This window comes from Poecilia reticulata, chromosome 21 (genome assembly GCF_904066995.2).
Source record: "Poecilia reticulata chromosome 21, P_reticulata-male-v2, whole genome shotgun sequence".
NCBI lineage: Eukaryota > Metazoa > Chordata > Actinopteri > Cyprinodontiformes > Poeciliidae > Poecilia > Poecilia reticulata.
The window spans coordinates 272,192-291,658 of NC_088850.1; the positions used below are offsets into that span (position 1 = coordinate 272,192).

General features: G+C 52.0%; 3 protein-coding genes across 6 annotated transcripts in view; 1 reads left to right on the plus strand and 2 right to left on the minus strand.

Annotated features, from left to right (window-relative positions):
• The window catches only part of ppp4r4 (protein phosphatase 4, regulatory subunit 4), an 18,582-nt gene extending 6,372 nt beyond the window's left edge, over positions 1 to 12,210 (plus strand). Inside the window, exons 2-26 of one of the 4 annotated variants that reach the window (XM_081602676.1) lie at positions 2,151 to 2,480; positions 3,404 to 3,477; positions 4,384 to 4,486; positions 4,571 to 4,718; positions 4,836 to 4,909; positions 5,507 to 5,613; positions 5,683 to 5,790; positions 5,863 to 5,984; positions 6,055 to 6,177; positions 6,283 to 6,422; positions 6,835 to 6,954; positions 7,030 to 7,107; positions 7,802 to 7,885; positions 8,044 to 8,217; positions 8,300 to 8,405; positions 8,499 to 8,646; positions 8,908 to 9,052; positions 9,148 to 9,186; positions 9,274 to 9,345; positions 9,405 to 9,468; positions 9,546 to 9,620; positions 9,731 to 9,821; positions 11,301 to 11,350; positions 11,425 to 11,755; positions 11,899 to 12,210. In XM_081602676.1, the coding sequence (XP_081458802.1) occupies positions 2,364 to 2,480; positions 3,404 to 3,477; positions 4,384 to 4,486; positions 4,571 to 4,718; positions 4,836 to 4,909; positions 5,507 to 5,613; positions 5,683 to 5,790; positions 5,863 to 5,984; positions 6,055 to 6,177; positions 6,283 to 6,422; positions 6,835 to 6,954; positions 7,030 to 7,107; positions 7,802 to 7,885; positions 8,044 to 8,217; positions 8,300 to 8,405; positions 8,499 to 8,646; positions 8,908 to 9,052; positions 9,148 to 9,186; positions 9,274 to 9,345; positions 9,405 to 9,468; positions 9,546 to 9,620; positions 9,731 to 9,821; positions 11,301 to 11,350; positions 11,425 to 11,755; positions 11,899 to 11,932 (2,727 nt within the window). In that variant the 5' untranslated portion in view covers positions 2,151 to 2,363 and the 3' untranslated portion in view covers positions 11,933 to 12,210. The remainder of the gene's footprint in view (positions 1 to 2,150; positions 2,481 to 3,403; positions 3,478 to 4,383; positions 4,487 to 4,570; positions 4,719 to 4,835; positions 4,910 to 5,506; positions 5,614 to 5,682; positions 5,791 to 5,862; positions 5,985 to 6,054; positions 6,178 to 6,282; positions 6,423 to 6,834; positions 6,955 to 7,029; positions 7,108 to 7,801; positions 7,886 to 8,043; positions 8,218 to 8,299; positions 8,406 to 8,498; positions 8,647 to 8,907; positions 9,053 to 9,147; positions 9,187 to 9,273; positions 9,346 to 9,404; positions 9,469 to 9,545; positions 9,621 to 9,730; positions 9,822 to 11,300; positions 11,351 to 11,424; positions 11,756 to 11,898) is intronic. The other 3 variants (XM_081602677.1, XM_081602678.1, XM_081602679.1) reach the window with 3 other exon arrangements.
• Positions 12,211 to 12,846: 636 nt separating this feature from the next.
• Positions 12,847 to 16,549, minus strand: LOC103457064 (protein Z-dependent protease inhibitor-like). The gene is made up of 6 exons (XM_017302148.2): positions 16,299 to 16,549; positions 15,383 to 15,669; positions 14,425 to 14,712; positions 14,063 to 14,336; positions 13,847 to 13,994; positions 12,847 to 13,366 (listed from the first exon to the last, which is right to left on the minus strand). The coding sequence occupies exons 2-6, from the start codon at positions 15,666 to 15,668 to the stop codon at positions 13,178 to 13,180; spliced, it is 1,185 nt and encodes a 394-aa protein (XP_017157637.2). The 5' UTR covers position 15,669; positions 16,299 to 16,549; the 3' UTR covers positions 12,847 to 13,177.
• A 397-nt stretch (positions 16,550 to 16,946) lies between these two features.
• xrcc3 (X-ray repair complementing 3) lies at positions 16,947 to 19,450 on the minus strand. The gene is made up of 7 exons (XM_008396974.3): positions 19,180 to 19,450; positions 18,734 to 18,871; positions 18,449 to 18,661; positions 18,229 to 18,383; positions 17,942 to 18,154; positions 17,770 to 17,807; positions 16,947 to 17,664 (listed from the first exon to the last, which is right to left on the minus strand). Exons 1-7 carry the CDS (start codon positions 19,232 to 19,234, stop codon positions 17,367 to 17,369), a joined length of 1,110 nt encoding a protein of 369 aa, XP_008395196.1. The 5' UTR covers positions 19,235 to 19,450; the 3' UTR covers positions 16,947 to 17,366.
• Between the last annotated feature and the right edge of the window lie 17 nt (positions 19,451 to 19,467).

The following is a 19,467-nucleotide window of genomic DNA, read 5'->3' on the forward strand; positions in this document are numbered from 1 at the left end:
AGACAGGTGAGAGACAGACAGGTGAGAGACAGACAGGTGAGACACAGACAGGTGAGAGACAGACAGGTGAGACACAGACAGGTGAGAGACAGACAGGTGAGAGACAGACAGGTGAGAGACAGACAGGTGGGACACAGACAGGTGAGAGACAGACAGGTGAGAGACAGACAGGTGAGACACAGACAGGTGAGAGACAGACAGGTGGGACACAGACAGGTGAGAGACAGACAGGTGAGACACAGACAGGTGAGAGACAGACAGGTGAGAGACAGACAGGTGAGACACAGACAGGTGAGAGACAGACAGGTGAGAGACAGACAGGTGGGACACAGACAGGTGAGAGACAGACAGGTGAGACACAGACAGGGAAAGACAGGTGAGACACAGACAGGTGAGAGACAGACAGGTGAGACACAGACAGGTGAGAGACAGACAGGTGAGAGACAGACAGGTGAGAGACAGACAGGTGGGACACAGACAGGTGAGACACAGACAGGTGAGACACAGACAGGTGGGACACAGACAGGTGAGAGACAGACAGGTGAGACACAGACAGGTGAGACACAGACAGGTGAGAGACAGACAGGTGAGAGACAGACAGGTGAGAGACAGACAGGTGGGACACAGACAGGTGAGAGACAGACAGGTGAGACACAGACAGGTGAGAGACAGACAGGTGAGACACAGACAGGTGAGAGACAGACAGGTGAGACACAGACAGGTGAGAGACAGACAGGTGAGACACAGACAGGTGAGAGACAGACAGGTGAGAGACAGACAGGTGGGACACAGACAGGTGAGAGACAGACAGGTGAGAGACAGACAGGTGGGACACAGACAGGTGAGAGACAGACAGGTGAGAGACAGACAGGTGAGACACAGACAGGTGAGAGACAGACAGGTGAGAGACAGACAGGTGGGACACAGACAGGTGAGAGACAGACAGGTGAGACACAGACAGGTGAGAGACAGACAGGTGAGACACAGACAGGTGAGACACAGACAGGTGAGAGACAGACAGGTGAGAGACAGACAGGTGGGACACAGACAGGTGAGAGACAGACAGGTGAGACACAGACAGGTGAGAGACAGACAGGTGAGACACAGACAGGTGAGACACAGACAGGTGAGAGACAGACAGGTGAGAGACAGACAGGTGAGAGACAGACAGGTGAGACACAGACAGGTGAGAGACAGACAGGTGAGAGACAGACAGGTGAGAGACAGACAGGTGGGACACAGACAGGTGAGAGACAGACAGGTGAGAGACAGACAGGTGGGACACAGACAGGTGAGAGACAGACAGGTGAGACACAGACAGGTGAGAGACAGACAGGTGAGACACAGACAGGTGAGACACAGACAGGTGAGACACAGACAGGTGAGAGACAGACAGGTGAGAGACAGACAGGTGGGACACAGACAGGTGAGAGACAGACAGGTGAGACACAGACAGGTGAGAGACAGACAGGTGAGACACAGACAGGTGAGACACAGACAGGTGAGAGACAGACAGGTGAGAGACAGACAGGTGAGAGACAGACAGGTGAGACACAGACAGGTGAGAGACAGACAGGTGAGACACAGACAGGTGAGAGACAGACAGGTGAGACACAGACAGGTGAGAGACAGACAGGTGAGACACAGACAGGTGAGACACAGACAGGTGAGAGACAGACAGGTGAGACACAGACAGGTGAGACACAGACAGGTGAGACACAGACAGGTGAGAGACAGACAGGTGAGACACAGACAGGTGAGACACAGACAGGTGAGAGACAGACAGGTGAGAGACAGACAGGTGAGACACAGACAGGTGAGAGACAGACAGGTGAGACACAGACAGGTGAGACACAGACAGGTGAGAGACAGACAGGTGAGAGACAGACAGGTGAGACACAGACAGGTGAGACACAGACAGGTGAGACACAGACAGGTGAGACACAGACAGGTTCCTCGGTTCTGTGACTCAGATCTGTTCCTGTGTCACTAGAACCAGCTGTACCTGCAGGCTGGAACTGATTGGTCCTGGTCGGAACCTCTGGACCAATCAGAACCTCAGATCTTTAAAGGCTTCATATATGAAAATCTGAGATTATAATCTGGATTGATCAAATGAAGGGAAACTAAAATCTGGTTTCTGATTTTAGTTTCTTCACCCTGAGCGTTTGGACCAGTTTACGGTAAGCGGAAGTTGTGTGACGTCGGCTCCGCCGCGGACGGGATCTCCTTGGAAACGGAGAGACATCGCCTCCTCCCCCCTGTCCGCTCCCATCCTCTCGCCAGGGATGGATGGTGCTGAGCTCCGCCGCCCGCTCTCCCAGTAACAACCAGAGAGCGACTGGGCCGGTTCCAGTGAGCAGATGTTCCCCGGCAGGATGACTCTCAGCCCGCCCGGACCGCCCAGCGGGCCGCCGGAGGAGCTGCAGGAGCTGCAGGAGCTGGCCTTCATCGAGCGGCCGATCCGCAGGAGCCTGAAGGTAGGAGGGACCGGGAGCGGCGCTCACATGACGGGGGGCCTGATGAAAACGCTGCTGCTGCTGGTGCTGGTGGTGGTGGTGGTGGTGCTGGTGGTGGGGGGGGAACATGCTGGGTGAAGCGGCAGGAAGCGGAGGGAAACCCGCGATGTGCGCAGAGTGACGCAGTTTGTCGGTCTGTCCGCCGGCAGCGCAGAGACCCGGACGGACAGACCGGCTCCAGGATCTCCGCTCTGCACTGAGTCAGCAGAACCAGGAGAGATGCAGAAAAAACAATCAATCAATGATCGATCCGCCGGAGGACCAAACAGAGACAAGAGTTCAGCTGCTGATCCGTAAAAAACACAATTCAGTTCAAATTCACAGAAGAAGATCCGACACTTCAGAGTCTGGAACATGGACCAAGAAGGACCATGAAGGAGGAGGGTTACATCAGACATGAGGATGAAGGGATGAATGATGAGAACATGAGGGAGATGAAAACAAGAACAGAAAATCCAAGGAGAAGAATTAAAATACGAAGGAACAAAGAGATGAAGACATGAGCATCTGAACTTTAAACTCAAAGCGATCACCACTGTAACAACCTGAGGGTTCAGCTGCCTCATGTAGCCCATGGGGTCAAATTAAGTTCAATTTAGGCTCTATAGGGTCTATATGACGACATGCGGACCATGACAGTAAAACTTGTTGAACAGTGCTCCTTCTGCATGACCACCTGATTAATAATCAATCAATAACTGAACAGATGTAAAAGTTTCCTCTTCTGAATAGTGATGTGGGCGTGGCTTCAACATGAGTGGGCGTGGCTTCAGCATGAGTGGGCGTGACTTCAGCACGAGTGGGCGTGGTTTCAGCTTGAGTGGGCGTGGTGTCAGTGAGATGTAGGCGGAGCCTCAGAGACCTTTTCATGTTTCTTCTTTCAGACAGCGGAGGAGATCGATCAGCTGACTGTGGATGAAGACCTGAATGATGTGGAGAGAGCCGTTTACCTACTCAGGTGAGGTCACCAGGTGACTGATGAGGTGGGTGTGGTTGGAGTCCAGGTCATTATTATCCTGATGTGATGCAGGTGATGTACTGACCAACATCTCTGGGGGTTAAAATGGAGGATCTAAGAATTTACAGTCCACAGTCCAACAGCGTGGCAGCAGCAAAGCTAACGATGATCCTGGGCTGCAGGCCTCCAGGGTGACCTGCTACCTGGAGGTGTGGTCCTGGTCCAACACACCTGGCTCAGCTCCTCAGCAGCATCAGGTTCTCCAGTCCTGCTGATGAACTGGTTATGTTTTGCTGCTCTGCAGCAGAGACACGCCTAGCTGTAGGAAGCATCTCTGTGATGGGCTGAAGACCAGCACTGGCCTTCCCCGCCTCTCTGCCACTGACCACTGGAGAGAGGAACCAGAGAAACAAACATGCTAGCCTAGCGCTAGCAGCAGAAATGGCTCCTGGTCTTTAGCCTAAAGAGAAATCCTCCAACCGCTAAAATCTGATGCCTCCATCTTGTTTCCATCTGATGAAGCAGGAAGTTGCTCTCAGTGTCTTCAGAGGGTTTTGTGTCGTTTCCTTCAGTGGTTCTTGGTGCAGCGCCCCCACAGGCCAGGAGGGGAACAGGCTGGTTGATGTAGTCCTGGATCAGAGTTCCTGGGATGCATTCTGGCCTCCAGCTGTCAGATTTCCGATGCCCTCCTCCTCCCGTCCTTCTTCCTTGACCCACTAAACTCTGCAGCTAATTAAACTCTGGAGCTAATCACCACTTCTCTCCCAGAAGATCTGAACTAGTTCACTGAACTGATTCCCAAACAGAACTCACTAAGCATTACAGAACCAGAGTCCAGATGTGCTCAAACTAGCTCCAGGTGTTTCTGTTCAGGTGTTTTTGAACTGCCTCCTCCTTTTTCCTCAGCGTGGGTCAGGAGGTCCAGAGAGCCAGCGTCATCAGCAACCTGCCGAGTCTTGTCCGCCAGAACCCAGCTGAGACTTTCCGTCGAGTTGTACCAAAAGTTCGGGTATGTACAATCTGAGGACGGCACAATCACTTGACTTCAAGAAAGGTTTCACTGCAGCTCACCTGTCCTACCTGTGTGAGCCAGGAGGTCTTGAATGGAGCCGGTGCTGAAATCCAGCTGGCAGCAGCGACTTCGTTTTTAACCATCCTGCAGGACGACATCATCCTGATTCACACTCACACCTACTCCATCCTGAAGACGGTGCTGCTCCACCTGAACCACCGGGACACAGGTAACCTCACCTGAGATCTGAAATGCTCTTTAGGCTTAACCTAAAACAATCAGACCTGATGTTACCTGCTGACACCTGGTCCTGATTGGATGGGCTCACCTGGTTTCTGTCTGTTAGTGGTGAGCAGCGCCTGGTTGGAGACTCTGCTGTCGGCCATCAACGCTCTGCCCAAAGAGACCATCAAACAGGAGGTCAGTGGTTCCTGAACAATGCTCAGGTAAACCGGGCCAGGTTCTGGTTCCACCTGTTGATCTGACGTATTTACATGACATGAAGCTCTGCAGTGGACTGGCAGCTTACAGAACATTCTAAGGTTATTTCATGTGTAAATCTTGCTCTTTCCATCATCACCTGGCTGAAAAACCTTTTATATCAAAGGGACAAACTTCCATCCAGTCCTCGATTTATTTTCCACGCCGAGTTTTTCCCTCCTTAATGTGTCTGTTCCCTCAGCCAGAAGGGTTTCTAGCACTAAGCACACTGAGGGATGAACAGTCTAGCTCAGCGGTCTTCATCTCCAGGCTTTCGGGGTCCTGCATTGCCAGATGTGTCCCTGGTCCAACGAACCTGAATCAAGCGGCTGAGTCACCTGCTCAAAAAGTCCAGCTGCCATCTGCAGGTCCAGGCAGCATGTGAAGACCCCTGGTCTAGTTCTGTATTGATTTGAATGTCCTTGTTAAACGTTCAGTGTCTGGGATGTGTTTCAGTCCGAACTGTAGGAGTGGGAGTACGTTGATGTGAAAAATCAAAGAGGGAGAATCTGTAGTTTGGTGGTTCTGTGTTCCCAGGTGCTGAATCCTCTGCTGTACCAGAGTCAGCTGTCTCACTCCCTTCAGGCTCGCCTGGCCGCCTGTCGCATTCTAGGAAAGGCTTCCTGCAAGTTTGACTCTCTCATGTGAGCGGCGCAGCAGAGTTGGTCTGAAAGCAGTTTGTCTCTCCTGCTGACTGAGGTTCTGTTTGTCAGAGTGAAGAAGGAGCTGCTGCCTTTGGCCCGTTCTCTGAGCCGGGACACGGAGTCCGAGGTCCGAGTCTGCATGTGCCGTCAGCTGGAGAGCATGGCCAGAGCCATCGGGTAAAAGGAAGTCAGCACCGTCAGCCCTTACCGCCGAGGTTCTGCCCCACTGACCCAGCATGTGTCCTTCAGGGTGGAAGACACCAGAACCGAGCTCCTTCCTGAGCTGCTGGAGCTCGCTGGCGACGAGGAGAGCAGCGTTCGCCTGGCCGCCTTCGACAGCATCATCAGCCTGATGGAGATGATGGACGGAGGTGAGTCCGGACCAAACCAGAACCGCTGCTCTCCATCAGCACCTTGTTATAAACCCCTCCTCTTTGTTAGATGACCGACTTCACCTGCTGGTCCCTCTAGTGATGTCAGCGTGTGACGCTTCATCACAGGTGGATGAAGGCGTCATGGTGTCGCTGTCGTTCCAGTTTGGGAAGCTCTGCAGTGGACTGGCAGGTTAGACCGCACAGTTACAACAGAAGCTTCAAAATCTGGGACGGTGGACGAGATCGTCCCTGAAGGATGGTCTGTCCAGGTGTGACGATGATCTCTGTGCTTCAGGTTCACTGTCAGAAGAGCAGAAGACGTTCCTGCTGCAGAAGTTTCAGGTTCTGTGTATTACCGGACTGCCGACTGAGGAAAACCAGATGGATGTTGGCGAGTCCACTCTGATCCGCTGTAACTGCTGCTACAACCTACCGGTACTCACAAACTCACTGACTCCCAGGGGTCTTTGGTGGTCCTGCTGTCACTTCCCCTTTCACAGGTTTTCAATCCAGAGTTTTAGGGTTGATGCCCTGTCCAGTCCACTTTGATCCAACTCCAGTCCATCTGCCTAGTCAAAGCCCGGCTTGTTTGGGAGGTGTGAATGCTAGCTGGCCTCTGAACTCTGGTCCTCCAAACCTCGGTCTGGGTTTGGTTAAACTCTGGTTTGGTTTTTCAGGAGGAAAACAGACTTACATCGGGTCCTTCAGTACTTTTTCAGTCCCAGAACCTTTAGTCTCTTTGGTACTGCAGCATTTCGGTACCGCTGGGCTTATCTGGCATCCTCACACTTACAGAACCTCTGGGCTCTTTAGTAGTTCAGGAACCGTTCCTCTTTTCTCTCTCCAGGCCATGGTGGCATTCGTAGACCCCGCCCACTTCCTGTGCGACATCCATCCGTCTTTTTCGGGTCTTTGCAGCGACCCAGAGGTCAGCGTTCGCCGAAGTGTAGCAGCCAGCTTCCACCAGGTGAGAACCACCTGTACCCCCCGTCTGCTTGGTGTTTCCTGTCACTTTACCTCACAATGTTGGCCTTTCTGACAGGTGGTGAAGCTGCTCGAGTCTAATGTCCATGTAGTCCACAAGGAGCTCCTGTTGCTGCTCCAAGACAGTGCCCTGGAGGTGAGAGGTCATGGCCATGTTCCTGTGATGTCACAGGAAATCATGTTCCCATATTTCTGAGTAAACAGATCCACTGGATCCAACTGGTGCTTTAAATGTTTTCCTCATTCCTGTCACTAGCGGTCCACACAGCAGAACTCCTGCTCGGTGTTGGTTGGTCTGCAGACCTCTTCAGAATGTTATCTCTCAGGAAATGCAGACCTGCCGAGGCTCACGCAGAAGAAGTCTGGACTTTATGGCAGTTTCAGCACCAAATTAAGATTACTGCCACCTAGTGGTGGCGACTCTGACTGCAGGAGGCCATTTCAATAGGAGCTACTGATCTGATTGATGATAGGCCTCCACCACTAAGTGGAGGTGAGACACGTGGATCGCCTGGCCATCCACTGGATCACCTTCTTCCTCTGCCCATTAGCACAGAGAGGTTAGCGTTAGCCAGCAGAGGAAGAAGACAATCCAGTGGGTGACCAGGCTATCCACGCTAACGCTAGTGAGTACTCTCCGTCTCATTTGCCAGTGGTGTCCACCTATCATTAATCAGGTCAGTAGCTTCAGAATGGATGCAGCTTCCTGGACCAGGAAGTAGCCACCGCTGAAACTGCCCCCTGTTGGTGTATGTTGGAAATGTTTTTTGACTCGATTTCAAACCTCCTGCTGTTTTTATGTTTGCGTTCTTCAACTGATGCTTGTTGAGGTTCTGGATGCGCTGATGAACCACCTAGATGAAACTCTGGAGCTGGTTCTCTCTAGAGGAGACAATCTAATCCTGGACAACAAGGTGAGGGAACCTAAGTTCTGCTCAGGTTCTTCCTGTGGTTCCTCAGTCTGAGTTCTGACTATTTTCTCCTCTGTTCCTGGATGGTTCCTCTTCTCTTTTCTGGATTCCCCTTCGGCGCTCCCATGGATCTCTGGTGGACTGTCTGTGGTTGGCCTCAGCTGCCAGAGCTGTTGTCGGCGCTGCTGTCGGCCGAACAGAAAGTTGGATCTTCTCTGCGTTGGCGGCTGCATGAGAAGCTGCTGCATCGCTACAGCTGCCTGTCCAGACTGCTGCCCGGAGAGCTGCTGCACCAAACCTTCTCTGCTCGGATCTTCATCATCCTCACCACCAACGTCAGCGCTGCCGGCGTCGCATCATCCCCTGGTGAGCCAGGTGACAGACAGGTAACTCTGCTCTGCTTCCTCCCGGCTGTAGAAAGTGCTCCCGGTACAGAAAGAGGCGGCTCGGACCTTCTGCACGTTCCTGCGCTACAACCGTAAGCAGGAGCAGCGTCAGGAAATGATGGAGCGGCTGATCCAAGGTCAGAGCAATTCTGCTGCAGAAACCCAGCTAAGCTAAACCAACCTGCTAACCTGGTCAGCTCTGTGGTCACACCGTCTGTTTCTGTCCTCAGATCTTGCTCAAGGCCGCAGCTACTGGAACCGCCTGAGGTTCCTGGATGTTTGTGAAATCGCCACAGAGATTTTCTCCAGAAAATACTTCAACAAACATTTCCTGATCCCAGCGCTGGAACTCGTCCACGACCCGGTCGCCAACGTCAGGTAGGGCAGTGCTGTCCTCTCTGAAGAGCTCCGATGTCTCACCTGTCCTCCTCCTGATGTCTCACCTGTCCTCCTCCTGATGTCTCACCTGTCCTCCTGCTGATGTCTCACCTGTCCTCCTCCTGATGTCTCACCTGTCCTCCTCCTGATGTCTCACCTGTCCTCCTCCTGATGTCTCACCTGTCCTCCTCCTGATGTCTCACCTGTCCTCCTCCTGATGTCTCACTTGTCCTCCTCCTGATGTCTCACCTGTCCTCTCAGGTATAAGCTCTGTCAGCTGTTGCCACGGTTACGGTCGTCCCTCCGCCTGCCAGCTGACAAGCTGCTGCTGCAGAAACTGGATTTCTGCGTCCAGAAGTTTCTCTGTCGAGAGAAAGACAAAGATGTTGTGGCCATGATCCGCAAGGTAAGTCAGCACTGAGACCAGTCTGCACTGGGAACCAGTCAGCTATTTGAGCATTTAATGTTTGGGGTTTAACCATCGTCCCTCATACTTTCCAGACAGTGTTGGAACTGGACAAACTGGACCTGTCTGAGCCTGTAAGGGACCAGATCACGGACAGCTGAGCGGCGGAGGCGTCTCCTCCACGGCTGCTCCTCACCTGGATGTGTTGTGTTTGTCTGCAGTTTCATAAGAGACACGACTGGGACCTGCTGGACCAGAAGAAGGAGAAGGAGGAGATGCTGCTGCTGGAGATGGTGAGTGTGACGGAGGCTTTGTGTTTGGCAGGTTTTATGGACATGCGCTGTGTTGCCAGGAGCAGCTGGAGCGGCAGCAGAGCGATGGGAAGCTGAACTCTGACAAACACATGGAGAGAAAACGTGAGCTGAACCTTCATTTGTTCCCAGAATCTCCAGCAGTTTCCGACTCGGCTCTGTTAAAGACGTTTCTCTGACAGGAAGAGACAGCAAGACCAGTCTGTCCTCCGCAAAGTCCATGTCTGTGTCCTCTTCAACAGGAAGCTCGTCCTCTGGTAAGGTCATGATGATGATGATGATGATGATGATGATGATGATGATGATGATGATGATGATGATGATGATGATGATGATGATGATGATGATGCGTCTCCTCTGTGTCTAGGTAAAGAGACGAGGAAGGCCAAACTGTCTCGGAGTCGGTCCCTCAGCAGCCAGCCGACTTCGTCCAAACCCGTCAACTCGGACAGACCTCTGTAAGAACCGTTCACCCAAGTTACACTTAGAATTAACAGCAATAATTGGCGAATGAAAAGGGGGTCGCTTTTCAAAAATCATATTTTCAACACATTCCCTCATTTACAAGCTACACAATTAGGTAGGAAAGCAACTTTATTTGGATATCCCATTTCAGCAACAAGGCAGTTCAAAGTTCTTTACATCAATTAGAAGAAAAACAAAGAAACCAACAAAACCAAAGGAAGGAGCAAAAGAAAAAACTTTAAAATGTTTGTTGATCTTAATTGCTAAGTATTCCATAATTCATAAACTAACAGGAGTTTCTCTGAAAGTAAACAGACAGACGGTGACGAGCTGACAGTATCAGGAAGGACAGGGAACAACTGCAGCACAGGCCAGCGAAGGCGGTGAGCTCATGGAGTGTGTCGGTCAGACGGTCAGACCCCGTAACAACCAGGCTCCGACACGGCGGTGTGTCTCGAGCCGGTCGTTGGGACCGCAGCTGGGAAAGAGCGGCTTGTCTACAAATCATCCAGGAGATTTGAGATGGCCGGCCAGCCAAGGAGGTTCAGAGACGATGTTCTTTAGTTTGGACAGACTTTTCATTTCCATCTCTGCTGGTTCCAATCATCTGAATTAGCGTGGCCGTTCCGCCGGGCCCAACTGGATTCCATCCTGCTGGTGCAGCTCTAACAGCACGTTAGTCTGAGCCTTGGCTCGGCGGCCCAGTCCGGATCAGGCCGAAACCGCTGCTGACCTCTTCCCAATCTGTCAATATGTTGGATGTCCACCAACTCCAAACAGCAGCCATCCTGTTATCATGAGTCCAAACACGTAGTTCTTTATTTGAATAGTTTAGTTAGCAAACCAAATATTGAGCTGAATATTTAGCTAAAGTGCTAATTAACTTGGCAAGAACCAGAAGTGGACTACCAAAATAAAAGCTGGGTCTTCATAAACTCCTGCTTCATGTCTCACTTCATGACATGAAGTTTATCTTTATCATTTGTTTTCCTCTTTTCTTATCCAACATTTTAGCTTAAGACAAAAGTTTAGCCACTTGAAAGGCGATGCAGAAGTTTTCTAATAGATCTACATTTATTCAGTCCTTCAGGGATGAAGGACTCTTCAAGGTCTGTAACCAGACCAGACCAGTCCGGTCCAGTTCAGTCCAGACCAGACCTGTCCAGTCCAGTCCAGTCCAGTCCAGTCCAGTCCAGTCCAGTCCAGACTAGTCCAGACCAGTCCAGTCCAGACCAGACCAGTCCAGTCCAGACCTGTCCAGACCTGTCCAGACCAGTCCAGTCCAGTCCAGACCAGTTCAGTCCAGACCAGTCCAGTCCAGTCCAGTCCAGTCCAGTCCAAACCAGTCCAGTTCAGACCAGACTAGTCCAGTCCAGACTAGTCCAGTCCAGTCCAGTCCAGTCCAGTCCAGGTTCTGCAGAGCTTATCTGATGATCCTGAATAACATGTTGTGGATGTTCTGTGTGATCCAGGAAGGTCAAAGATCTCAGCGGTTCTTCGGGTCTTGGAAAGTCCACCAGAGGTAGCTGCTCACCTTCCAATCACCTGGACTCTATGCGATCGTTTCTACTCTTACATCACTTCCTGTTCCTACAGATGACTCGGTGACGACCGCCCACTTCACCTTGACAACCCAGTCCACCTCTTCCATGCCGGTTCTGATCCGAAGCAAAACGACCAGCCTCCTGGACCAGGCCAGCCTGCTGGAGCAGAGAGAGCACAGAAAAAGCACCCTGGACCACAGGACCGGAAACCGAGACCAGCGGAACCACATGATGGAGCACAGAACCAGTTCCCTGGAGGAGAGAGAGCACAGAACCAGCACCCTGGACCATCGGGACCACAGAACCAGCACTTTGGGTCAGCGCAGCAAGACAATGGAGCGTGGGAGCGGCATGAAGGACAGTCAGTCCAGGAAGCTCTCCATGTGAGTCCTGACGACCAACTGGTTCCGTAAGACCAGTGAAATTGGGTCAGGAAGTTTGCTTCACCTGGTGTATCAGTAGTGGTTCTGGTTGAGTTTCGGCCCGGTCTACTTCCTGATCTGTTTTTCTGGCTTTCTCTCGGCAGGAACAGGAAGTCCAACTCTCTCCAGTCAGAATGAGAGTGAAGCTGATGATCACCTGTAAGTGAGCCCATCAGCCAATCAGCTGCCTGGAAGCGGGTTCAGGGCGACGCCCAGAAAGCAGCGCGGCGCCAGCAGAACCGGCGGATGCTGAGATCCAACTGATCACTGTGTATTCAACCATCTCATCGCTTCACCTGCAGGTTGTTGGTGTGATCTCATTGGACAGTGGTCACCGCGGGCAACCAAAGAGGAGTTTAACTTGGACTAGTGGAAATCAGAAATTATTTTAAAATAAAAAACTGAATGAAAACGGCTTTTATTGAGTTTTTTGCCACCAGATGGAGGTTCAGAGAAAAGAGCATCAGACGGAGGTCAGCAACGTCCGAACAGCTGGTTCCTGAAACGATCTCACCTTTTCTCACCTTTTGCTCCAAACATCAACAAACTCCAGTTTATTTCATTCAGACTTTCTGTGGCGGAACATCTACACTGTGACAGAGTCCCTTTGACTAGGCCATTCTAACCCATGAATCTGCTCTATTCATCCCATTATATCTGTGGTTGCCTGTTCACGCTGGAAGCTGACCTTTGACCCGAGTCTCAGGTTGCAGTCAGACTCGGATTAAGCTACAGCTGGACTCTGGTTGGTGAAAGTGGATATTTTTATTTTTCCAGGTTTTCAGAGTAAAAGGCCAAAAATCAAATGTAAGCCACACTTTTCAGATTGTCAAGATGTAAAATGTTGAGATTATTGGAATTATTTTCCATCAGTTTCAGTTCTGGTTTTTTTCTGCCTCATTCCCTCAGAGAAACAAACTTATTGGCTGAATAAAAACCATTTTAATCATAAACCTGCTGTAGTTCAGTGTATTTCCAATCGGCTGGTTCAGAACCTGCAGAGTTTTTCTCTCTGGGTTTGTCTTGGCAGGACAATAATCAGGAGACTCAGGTACGTGGTGACAGTTTTATTAAAACCGTTTATGATCGGAATCAAACATTAGCTCAGTGCTAAAAGCTGCTAGCATGCAGGAAAACAAAATAAATAGGATGCAACATTAGCTCAGTGCTAACAGGAAGTGCTCTACAGTAAACAAGATGATGATTAGTAGGAATGGAACAGCATTCAATGTTCTGGATCTGTTCAACTCTTGACCGGTCGGGCGCCCTCTGCGGCCCTTTCAGGGGACTCCCCCCTCATGTTTAACACTTTAGATAGACAGGAAGTGAGGCTAAAACCTGCCTCTACAGGTGGGCGGAGCTTCAAAGGGGGCGGTTCTTGGCTCAGTTCTCTGTGGGGTTGGCCACTCGGCCCATGAGGAGCAGGCTGCCACTGGCCTGCTGGTAGATGATGAAGATGAAGGGCCGGTTGAAGGTGAGGCGCGGCGGCGGCGAGGAGAAGGCGGTGGCCCCGCCCCCTGAGCCTCCATCATCACTGCTCTCATCCATGGAGACGACGGAGGCGTGATACACCTGAGGTGGAAACAGAGCGCCGGGATTTATTAGGAGGAAAAACATTCAGACTCGAGACGGGAAAATGGAAAAATAACCTGGAGGAACCTGGAGAAACCTGGAGGAACCTGGAGAAACCTTGAGCTACCCCAGATGCTGTGATGTGGGACGAAGCCTTTCAGACCAAACAGGTTCTCACATCTTGGTTAACATCAAGACTGAAACTTCAGGCCCACAGATTCATTGGAACTATTCTCAGGGTTTGTTAGCTTAGCAGGTAAAACTGTCAGAATTAGCATCATTAGCTTCATCTGTTGGTTTTTATTATCAACATGGAGGGCAGTTCACCAGTTCACCCAGCAGATGGCGTGTTGCTGCGTACTGGGCACACAGGAGAAAACACATTAATCGTCTCCATCCAGGTGAAAATTCAAACCCAAAAACATTCCAGGGCCTCAAACTTATTTTTTTAACGTTCAAGGATTTGACTGGGCCACTGACCTGAGAGAGGCTGGGTCCTGAAGCCCTGCCCATGCTGCTGAAGTCAGCGCCATCTTGGAACACCTGCGTGACGTAGAGCGCCTGCAAGACGTCTTTCAGGGCATAGGAGCGCTTCAGCAGGAAGACAGGAAGTTGCACCTCCAGCTTCCTGTTGACAGGACAGGCGGGTCAGAATCGTACGCCGAGTCGAGGAATGAAGAAGACAAAGGTCCTCACGTCTTCTTCAGCTGGCGGACCCAGGCCCGGATCTTCTCTGAGGTCACTTCCTCCTCCACAGCGGTCAGGTCCACGTCTTCATCTGGCAGCACCACCAACATGGCGGCGTCGTCCGCCATTGGCAGCTTCAGCACGCCGGCCTTCACGCCGCCGTCGTACGCCAGGAAGTACTTGTCGGCCCGAAACATCATGGGAACCATGGCAACATGATAACGGTCCACGTAGAAACGCTCGACTTGAGTCAGCGAGGCGTTGAAGGGAGGACTGAAGCGCACTGCAACGCAGCAGAACACAGCGGCTTAGTCAAAGCACACAGCAGAAAACAGCGGCCTAGTCAAAGCCCAGCTGCAGGCGGGACACACTTTGGTAGGCGGCGGCGGAAACGAGCAGCAGCTGGGTCTGGCGGTCCAGGGCGCCCAGCAGGTTCTGGACCTGGTGTTGGGTCTGGTCCTGGACCCAGCGGTTGATGACGTCCTGGGCATCCGCCAGGTTGGAGAAGGACACGCTCTGCGTCTGTCCGCCATATTTGGTCTGGACCAGATCCTGGAAGGACGGCGGCGCCTGGAAGCTCTGGTCCAGGAAGAGCGCGGCGCCCTGCTGCAGGCTGAGGCCCGGCTGCAGGACGGCGTTCCTCAGGGCCTGGAACTGATCTGGAGGCAGAGGAAGTTCAACTACAGACCGAGACTGAAACAGTCTGGATCATTCAGACACAACAAAACATGCAGGTTTATTTTCAGATTTTCACCAAGTCATCCCTTCATTCATGAATGTCACAGTTTTAAACTACATATTTCATTCGCAAGCTAAATATTTACATTAGATTTAGTTAGGAAGCTAAATACCGCTTAGGCTAGCTAATTAGCTTATTAGGCTAATTAGCTTATTGGGTTAATTAGCTTATTAGGCTAATTAGCTTATTGGGTTAATGATGGATGGATGGATGAATGATGGATGATGGATGGATGGATGATGGATGGATGATGGAGTCTCACATGCTAACTCTATATTCAGTTTGATTGCTAACTATTTTTCTATTTAGAAGTTAAATATAAATTTCCAAACTAAATATTTAATTAGCAAACCAACTATTGAAATTGTAAATTAAATGTATCCATGTGGTAAAATATTAAATTTCCCAGAAGAGGATTATGTCCAGTGAAAAAATAATATTAATTCAGTTGTTTAAATATTTAACTTCCTGACTAAATGTTCAGTTCGGAGAATCGGAACCGTGACTTGAACTGAACGTTCCGTTTTCTCTGAGAAAGTTTGCAGACCGCGGGCCGTCCTCTTCCGGGTCATGCTGGGGTCGCGGCCCACCTGGCAGAATCTGGGGGTCCAGTCCGGTCAGGGTGAGTCCCTGCAGCAGCTGGTTCTGGGTCGACCCGCCGGTTCCGCTGACCAGAGCCAGCATTCCCGCAAAGACAGCGAGCGGAGCCAGCAAGACGTTGTTGTCGGTTCGGCCCGCCACCGCCCGGTACAGCCGCGCCCCGAAGTCTGCGCTCCGGTCCAGGAGGTCCGGCTCAGCGGGACCGGGGTTCTGCAGGGTCGCGGGCCCCGCCAGGAGGAAGAGGAGGGTCAGGTGGAGGAAGAGGAAGGCCGCCATGCTGCAGCAGCAGGAACAAACACATCAACATCAGTACAGTTCAGGTCCAGAAGGTTCTGGAAGAACCGGTTCAGTCCAACACAACCGGATCCATGTAAAGCAGAACTCTGGTTCTGGTTCACTGCTGATCACATGATCAATACAAAGTAATGACAGATGATCCCTCTGGAGAGGTGTCAGTTACCATGGCGACAGGTGGAGGTCAGTTACCATGGCGACAGGGAAGCGTCTTGCTGCTAAAGACCCGGAATTGAACCGTTTAGAACCTTTTCTAAAGAATCAAACTGACGGATCCGGACCGGGACTGAATCTGGGATCCGGTGACTCAGACCCGTCAGTTTGGTTAGAACTGGACCCGACCAGAACCAGAACATGCTGATGAAAACATCAGGACCTCAGAGCTTCCCCTGGCTGCTGATCGATCATCATCATCATCATCATCATCCGGTCAGCGGGGCCACGCCCTCTGTCGGTCATGACGTCGTTGTTTACGTTTTATTTGATAAATCGTCAGTTTGAGGATATTAATAATCGACTGATCAGCAGCAGGAATGTGGACGGACAGATGAGCTCCCTGATCGATAACTGATCGATAACTGATGAGGCTCTGCAGCCAAAATCAAACCTCACCTGCTGCTCGGCGGCGCCTTTTGATCTTCGGTCTTTCTGCTGTGAAAACTCACGCGCTGCGTCAACCACCGCAACACGGCCGGAAATCAGGGGCGCGGCCGCGCTCTTTCAAAATAAGAGCTAAAATAAAACAGAACAGAACCGACCCGGTCCGGTTCTCCAGAACCAACCTGCAGTTTTTAGATAGGTTACACCTGGACCGGAACCGGCCCTATGAACACCACAGGTCCGGTTCCATCGGAAGCTGGACCCGGGGACCGGCTTCGGTGCAGCTTTTAATTTGAAAAACACTAACGCTCTTCCGGTAGTCTAATGATCGCTTTATTATGGAGAATCAGCGCATGCGCAGTGCTGCCGCTGCGCCCAGGACCAGAGCGGTTCTGACCCGGAGGGATCCGGGATTATTAGGATTTAAAATGATCCGTTTATATTTACTGAATTTCAATGGATTCCTTTTTTCATCTGGAGTCCATTCGGTACCAAACAGAACCGGTTCATGTACAGAAGAACCGGATCAACACAAACAGACCACGGGTCTCCAACCTGGGGCTCCGGAGCCGCCAGTGGCTCGTTGGATCATCCACAGCAGATCCATAAAGTTTTTAATATTTGCATTAAATATCCATAAAAATGAGATTAAACATCAGATCCGTTTCAATTCGGTTGGAGTTTCTGTATTTATCATCACTTTCAGTTCTACAGAACAAAATAACTTTACAACTTTGACCCTAAAAATAAATATTTACACAACAGGAGAAACGAGTCTGATGTTCTGATTGGCCACAGGCAGGAAGTCACCACCTGATGACTTCCTGTTTGTTTACGTTCTGATTCTGACGTAAACAAACGTTTCTGGGTCATGGAGGTTCTGGTGGCGGCAGACGGATCCCAGGGGGAGTCCTGACGTCCTGGGGACAGTGAAGGCATCGTCACGGGCTGAGCTGGTTCTGACCTGGAATGACGGTCAACATGATTCCAGTCTGGACCGGAGACCCGAGCTGCCGGACCCACCAGAACCACCAGAACCTCATTCTGACCCGACTGAAACCAGGAAGCACCTTCATCGGGTCAGACGGAACCCAGACGAAGCGGCAGAACCATTTTCTGCTGAGCTACATCAGGTCCAAATGGAGCCAGAACCGGGTCCAGAACCGGGTCCAGAACCCCGCGGAGCCCCTCCCTCCACACGGCGACGTCCCGGCTGCTCTGGGCCAGGTGAGGAGCGAACACCACCTCCAACCTGCGCAGAGCGCTGCTCTGATCGCCACGGGAAACCGTCGCCTGGAGACGGCGAAGCATCAGCCGAACCGTCACCTGATTGGCCCAGGCCAGACCGAGGGCGGGACTCACTGAAGAGGACGGAGAGCTGGGCAGGTAGACGGGTAGACATGAGGTCAGGATGAGAACGCTTCGGGTTTACCTGGAGGACAGGTTTACCTGGAGGACAGGTTTACCTGGAGGACAGGTTTACCTGGAGCTGCTCTCTGGTTGGTGGAAAACATCTGTGACCTTAAACAGATAAAAAAACAGGAAGTAACCATGACTACTGATCTGAGACAGCTTTCACCTGAGGACAGGAGACAGGTGTGTGTGTGTGTGTGTGTGTGTGTGTGTGTGTGTGTGTGTGTGTGTGTGAGACCCACCTGGTTGATGCAGAGGACCGGGGTGGTGAACTCGTGGCTCAGGTGATGCACCATGGAGGAGACGGTGAGCAGCTGCTTGTTCCTCTCCAGCCAATCACCAGGCTGGAACTCGGACCTGAACAGCGCCGCCACCGAGTCGACCACGACCAGCCGGACTCGGCCCTGGGCCAATAGGAGCGCGGCACGCCGAGACAGACACACCTGCAGCGAGTCCTGGGGATCAACACACCTGTGAGCCAACGTCAGCCAAAGACGCCACACAATCTGAGGTCAGAGGTCAAAGGCACCAGGTCGGCAGCGTGTTCCAAGTAGATGTTGTCGGAGAAGCGGAGGCGGCCAATCAGAGATGGCGGGACGTCAGATCGCAGCGACGGCTGCTCTGAGATCAGCTGCTGCAGCCGCCGGATGGGGAACGGATCCTCGGTACAGATGTACAGCGCACCTGGAGGGCAGAGGTCAGAGGTCATGGAAGGCTGGGAGGGTCACTGACGTGGTGCGTTCACTGACCAGCACTCAGGCCTCCGTGCTCCACCGGATACTGCACAGACAGGCACAGCTGCAGGCCCAGCTGGGTCTTCCCCGCTCCGCTCGCTCCCGCCAGCTCAGTGACGCCCCCCGCTGGCAGTCCTCCGCGAAGCAGCTGGTCCAGAACCGGACAGCCAGTACCGAGCCGCAGGCCGGACTCCAACCTGCGGCACTCACCCCGTTGCAGCTGGAGGGCTGAGGGATGGACACGCTGCTGTTGGACCTGAACATGACGTCACACTGTGCGAGCCAATCAGATAATCTAACCTGTGATTGGCTGACGGGTCCTGCAGGCGGAGGCGGCAGCGTGGAGCAGCTCCTGGACATCTGGGCGGGACAGACCGGTCATTTTCTGAAGATCCGGCTCAGAGGAAACCAGAACCTCCCGGAAAGACTTGAGATGAGCTGGGGGTAGAGGGGGAACACGTTACTATGGCAACCACTGAGCTACACACGGTGATGGTCAGTGAACGCAGCGGAGTCCAGAGGAAAACCTCCAGCTTTAATCAGCCTCTTGTTCTGTTTGTTCCTGGCAGCAGGAAATACAACCTGGGGCTTAATTAGGAAAATAATAAAGTTTGGGCTCATTAACTAAAGCCGACGTCACAGTTTAACATTAAGGATGCAGGTCAGAGAGTGAAGCCGAGGCTTCGGCTCCACGGTGCTTCTCTGCGGGAGAAGCAGCTCAAATCTGGGTTTGGAGCAGCTGGTACCTCTCTGAACTGCGGAGATGATCCGCGGTTTGAGCTGCAGCTGGTCCCAGTTCATCTCTGCGGTACCGGTTCTGGTTCTGACCAAATTTGTTTGTAAAAGCGTCACAACACTGACACCCTCCTGCCTGAGCACGTGACGTCATCGCTTGCGCCGGGTCCAGAAAGTAACTCCAGTTCCGGTACCGCTGCCTGATATGGCCCAGTCCAGTTCGTTCCGCTTGTCCCGCCCCGGCCGAACCGAACAGAACTGGCGGCGGCGCGAAAAATGACGTAGATATGATTCTGGAT

Coding starts and splice junctions, on each gene's coding strand:
- LOC103457064 (XM_017302148.2), bottom strand. CDS start 15,668: ATGGCGGCCTTCCTCTTCCTCCACCTGACCCTCCTCTTCCTCCTGGCG. Junction 14,337..14,424: donor TTCCGCCGCCGCCTACCAAA/GTGTGTCCCGCC, acceptor GCTGCGTTGCAG/TGCGCTTCAGTCCTCCCTTC. Junction 13,995..14,062: donor GTCCGCCAGCTGAAGAAGAC/GTGAGGACCTTT, acceptor TCCTGTCAACAG/GAAGCTGGAGGTGCAACTTC.
- xrcc3 (XM_008396974.3), bottom strand. CDS start 19,234: ATGAACTGGGACCAGCTGCAGCTCAAACCGCGGATCATCTCCGCAGTT. Junction 18,662..18,733: donor GACCCGTCAGCCAATCACAG/GTTAGATTATCT, acceptor TCCATCCCTCAG/CCCTCCAGCTGCAACGGGGT. Junction 18,155..18,228: donor TGGAACACGCTGCCGACCTG/GTGCCTTTGACC, acceptor GTTGATCCCCAG/GACTCGCTGCAGGTGTGTCT.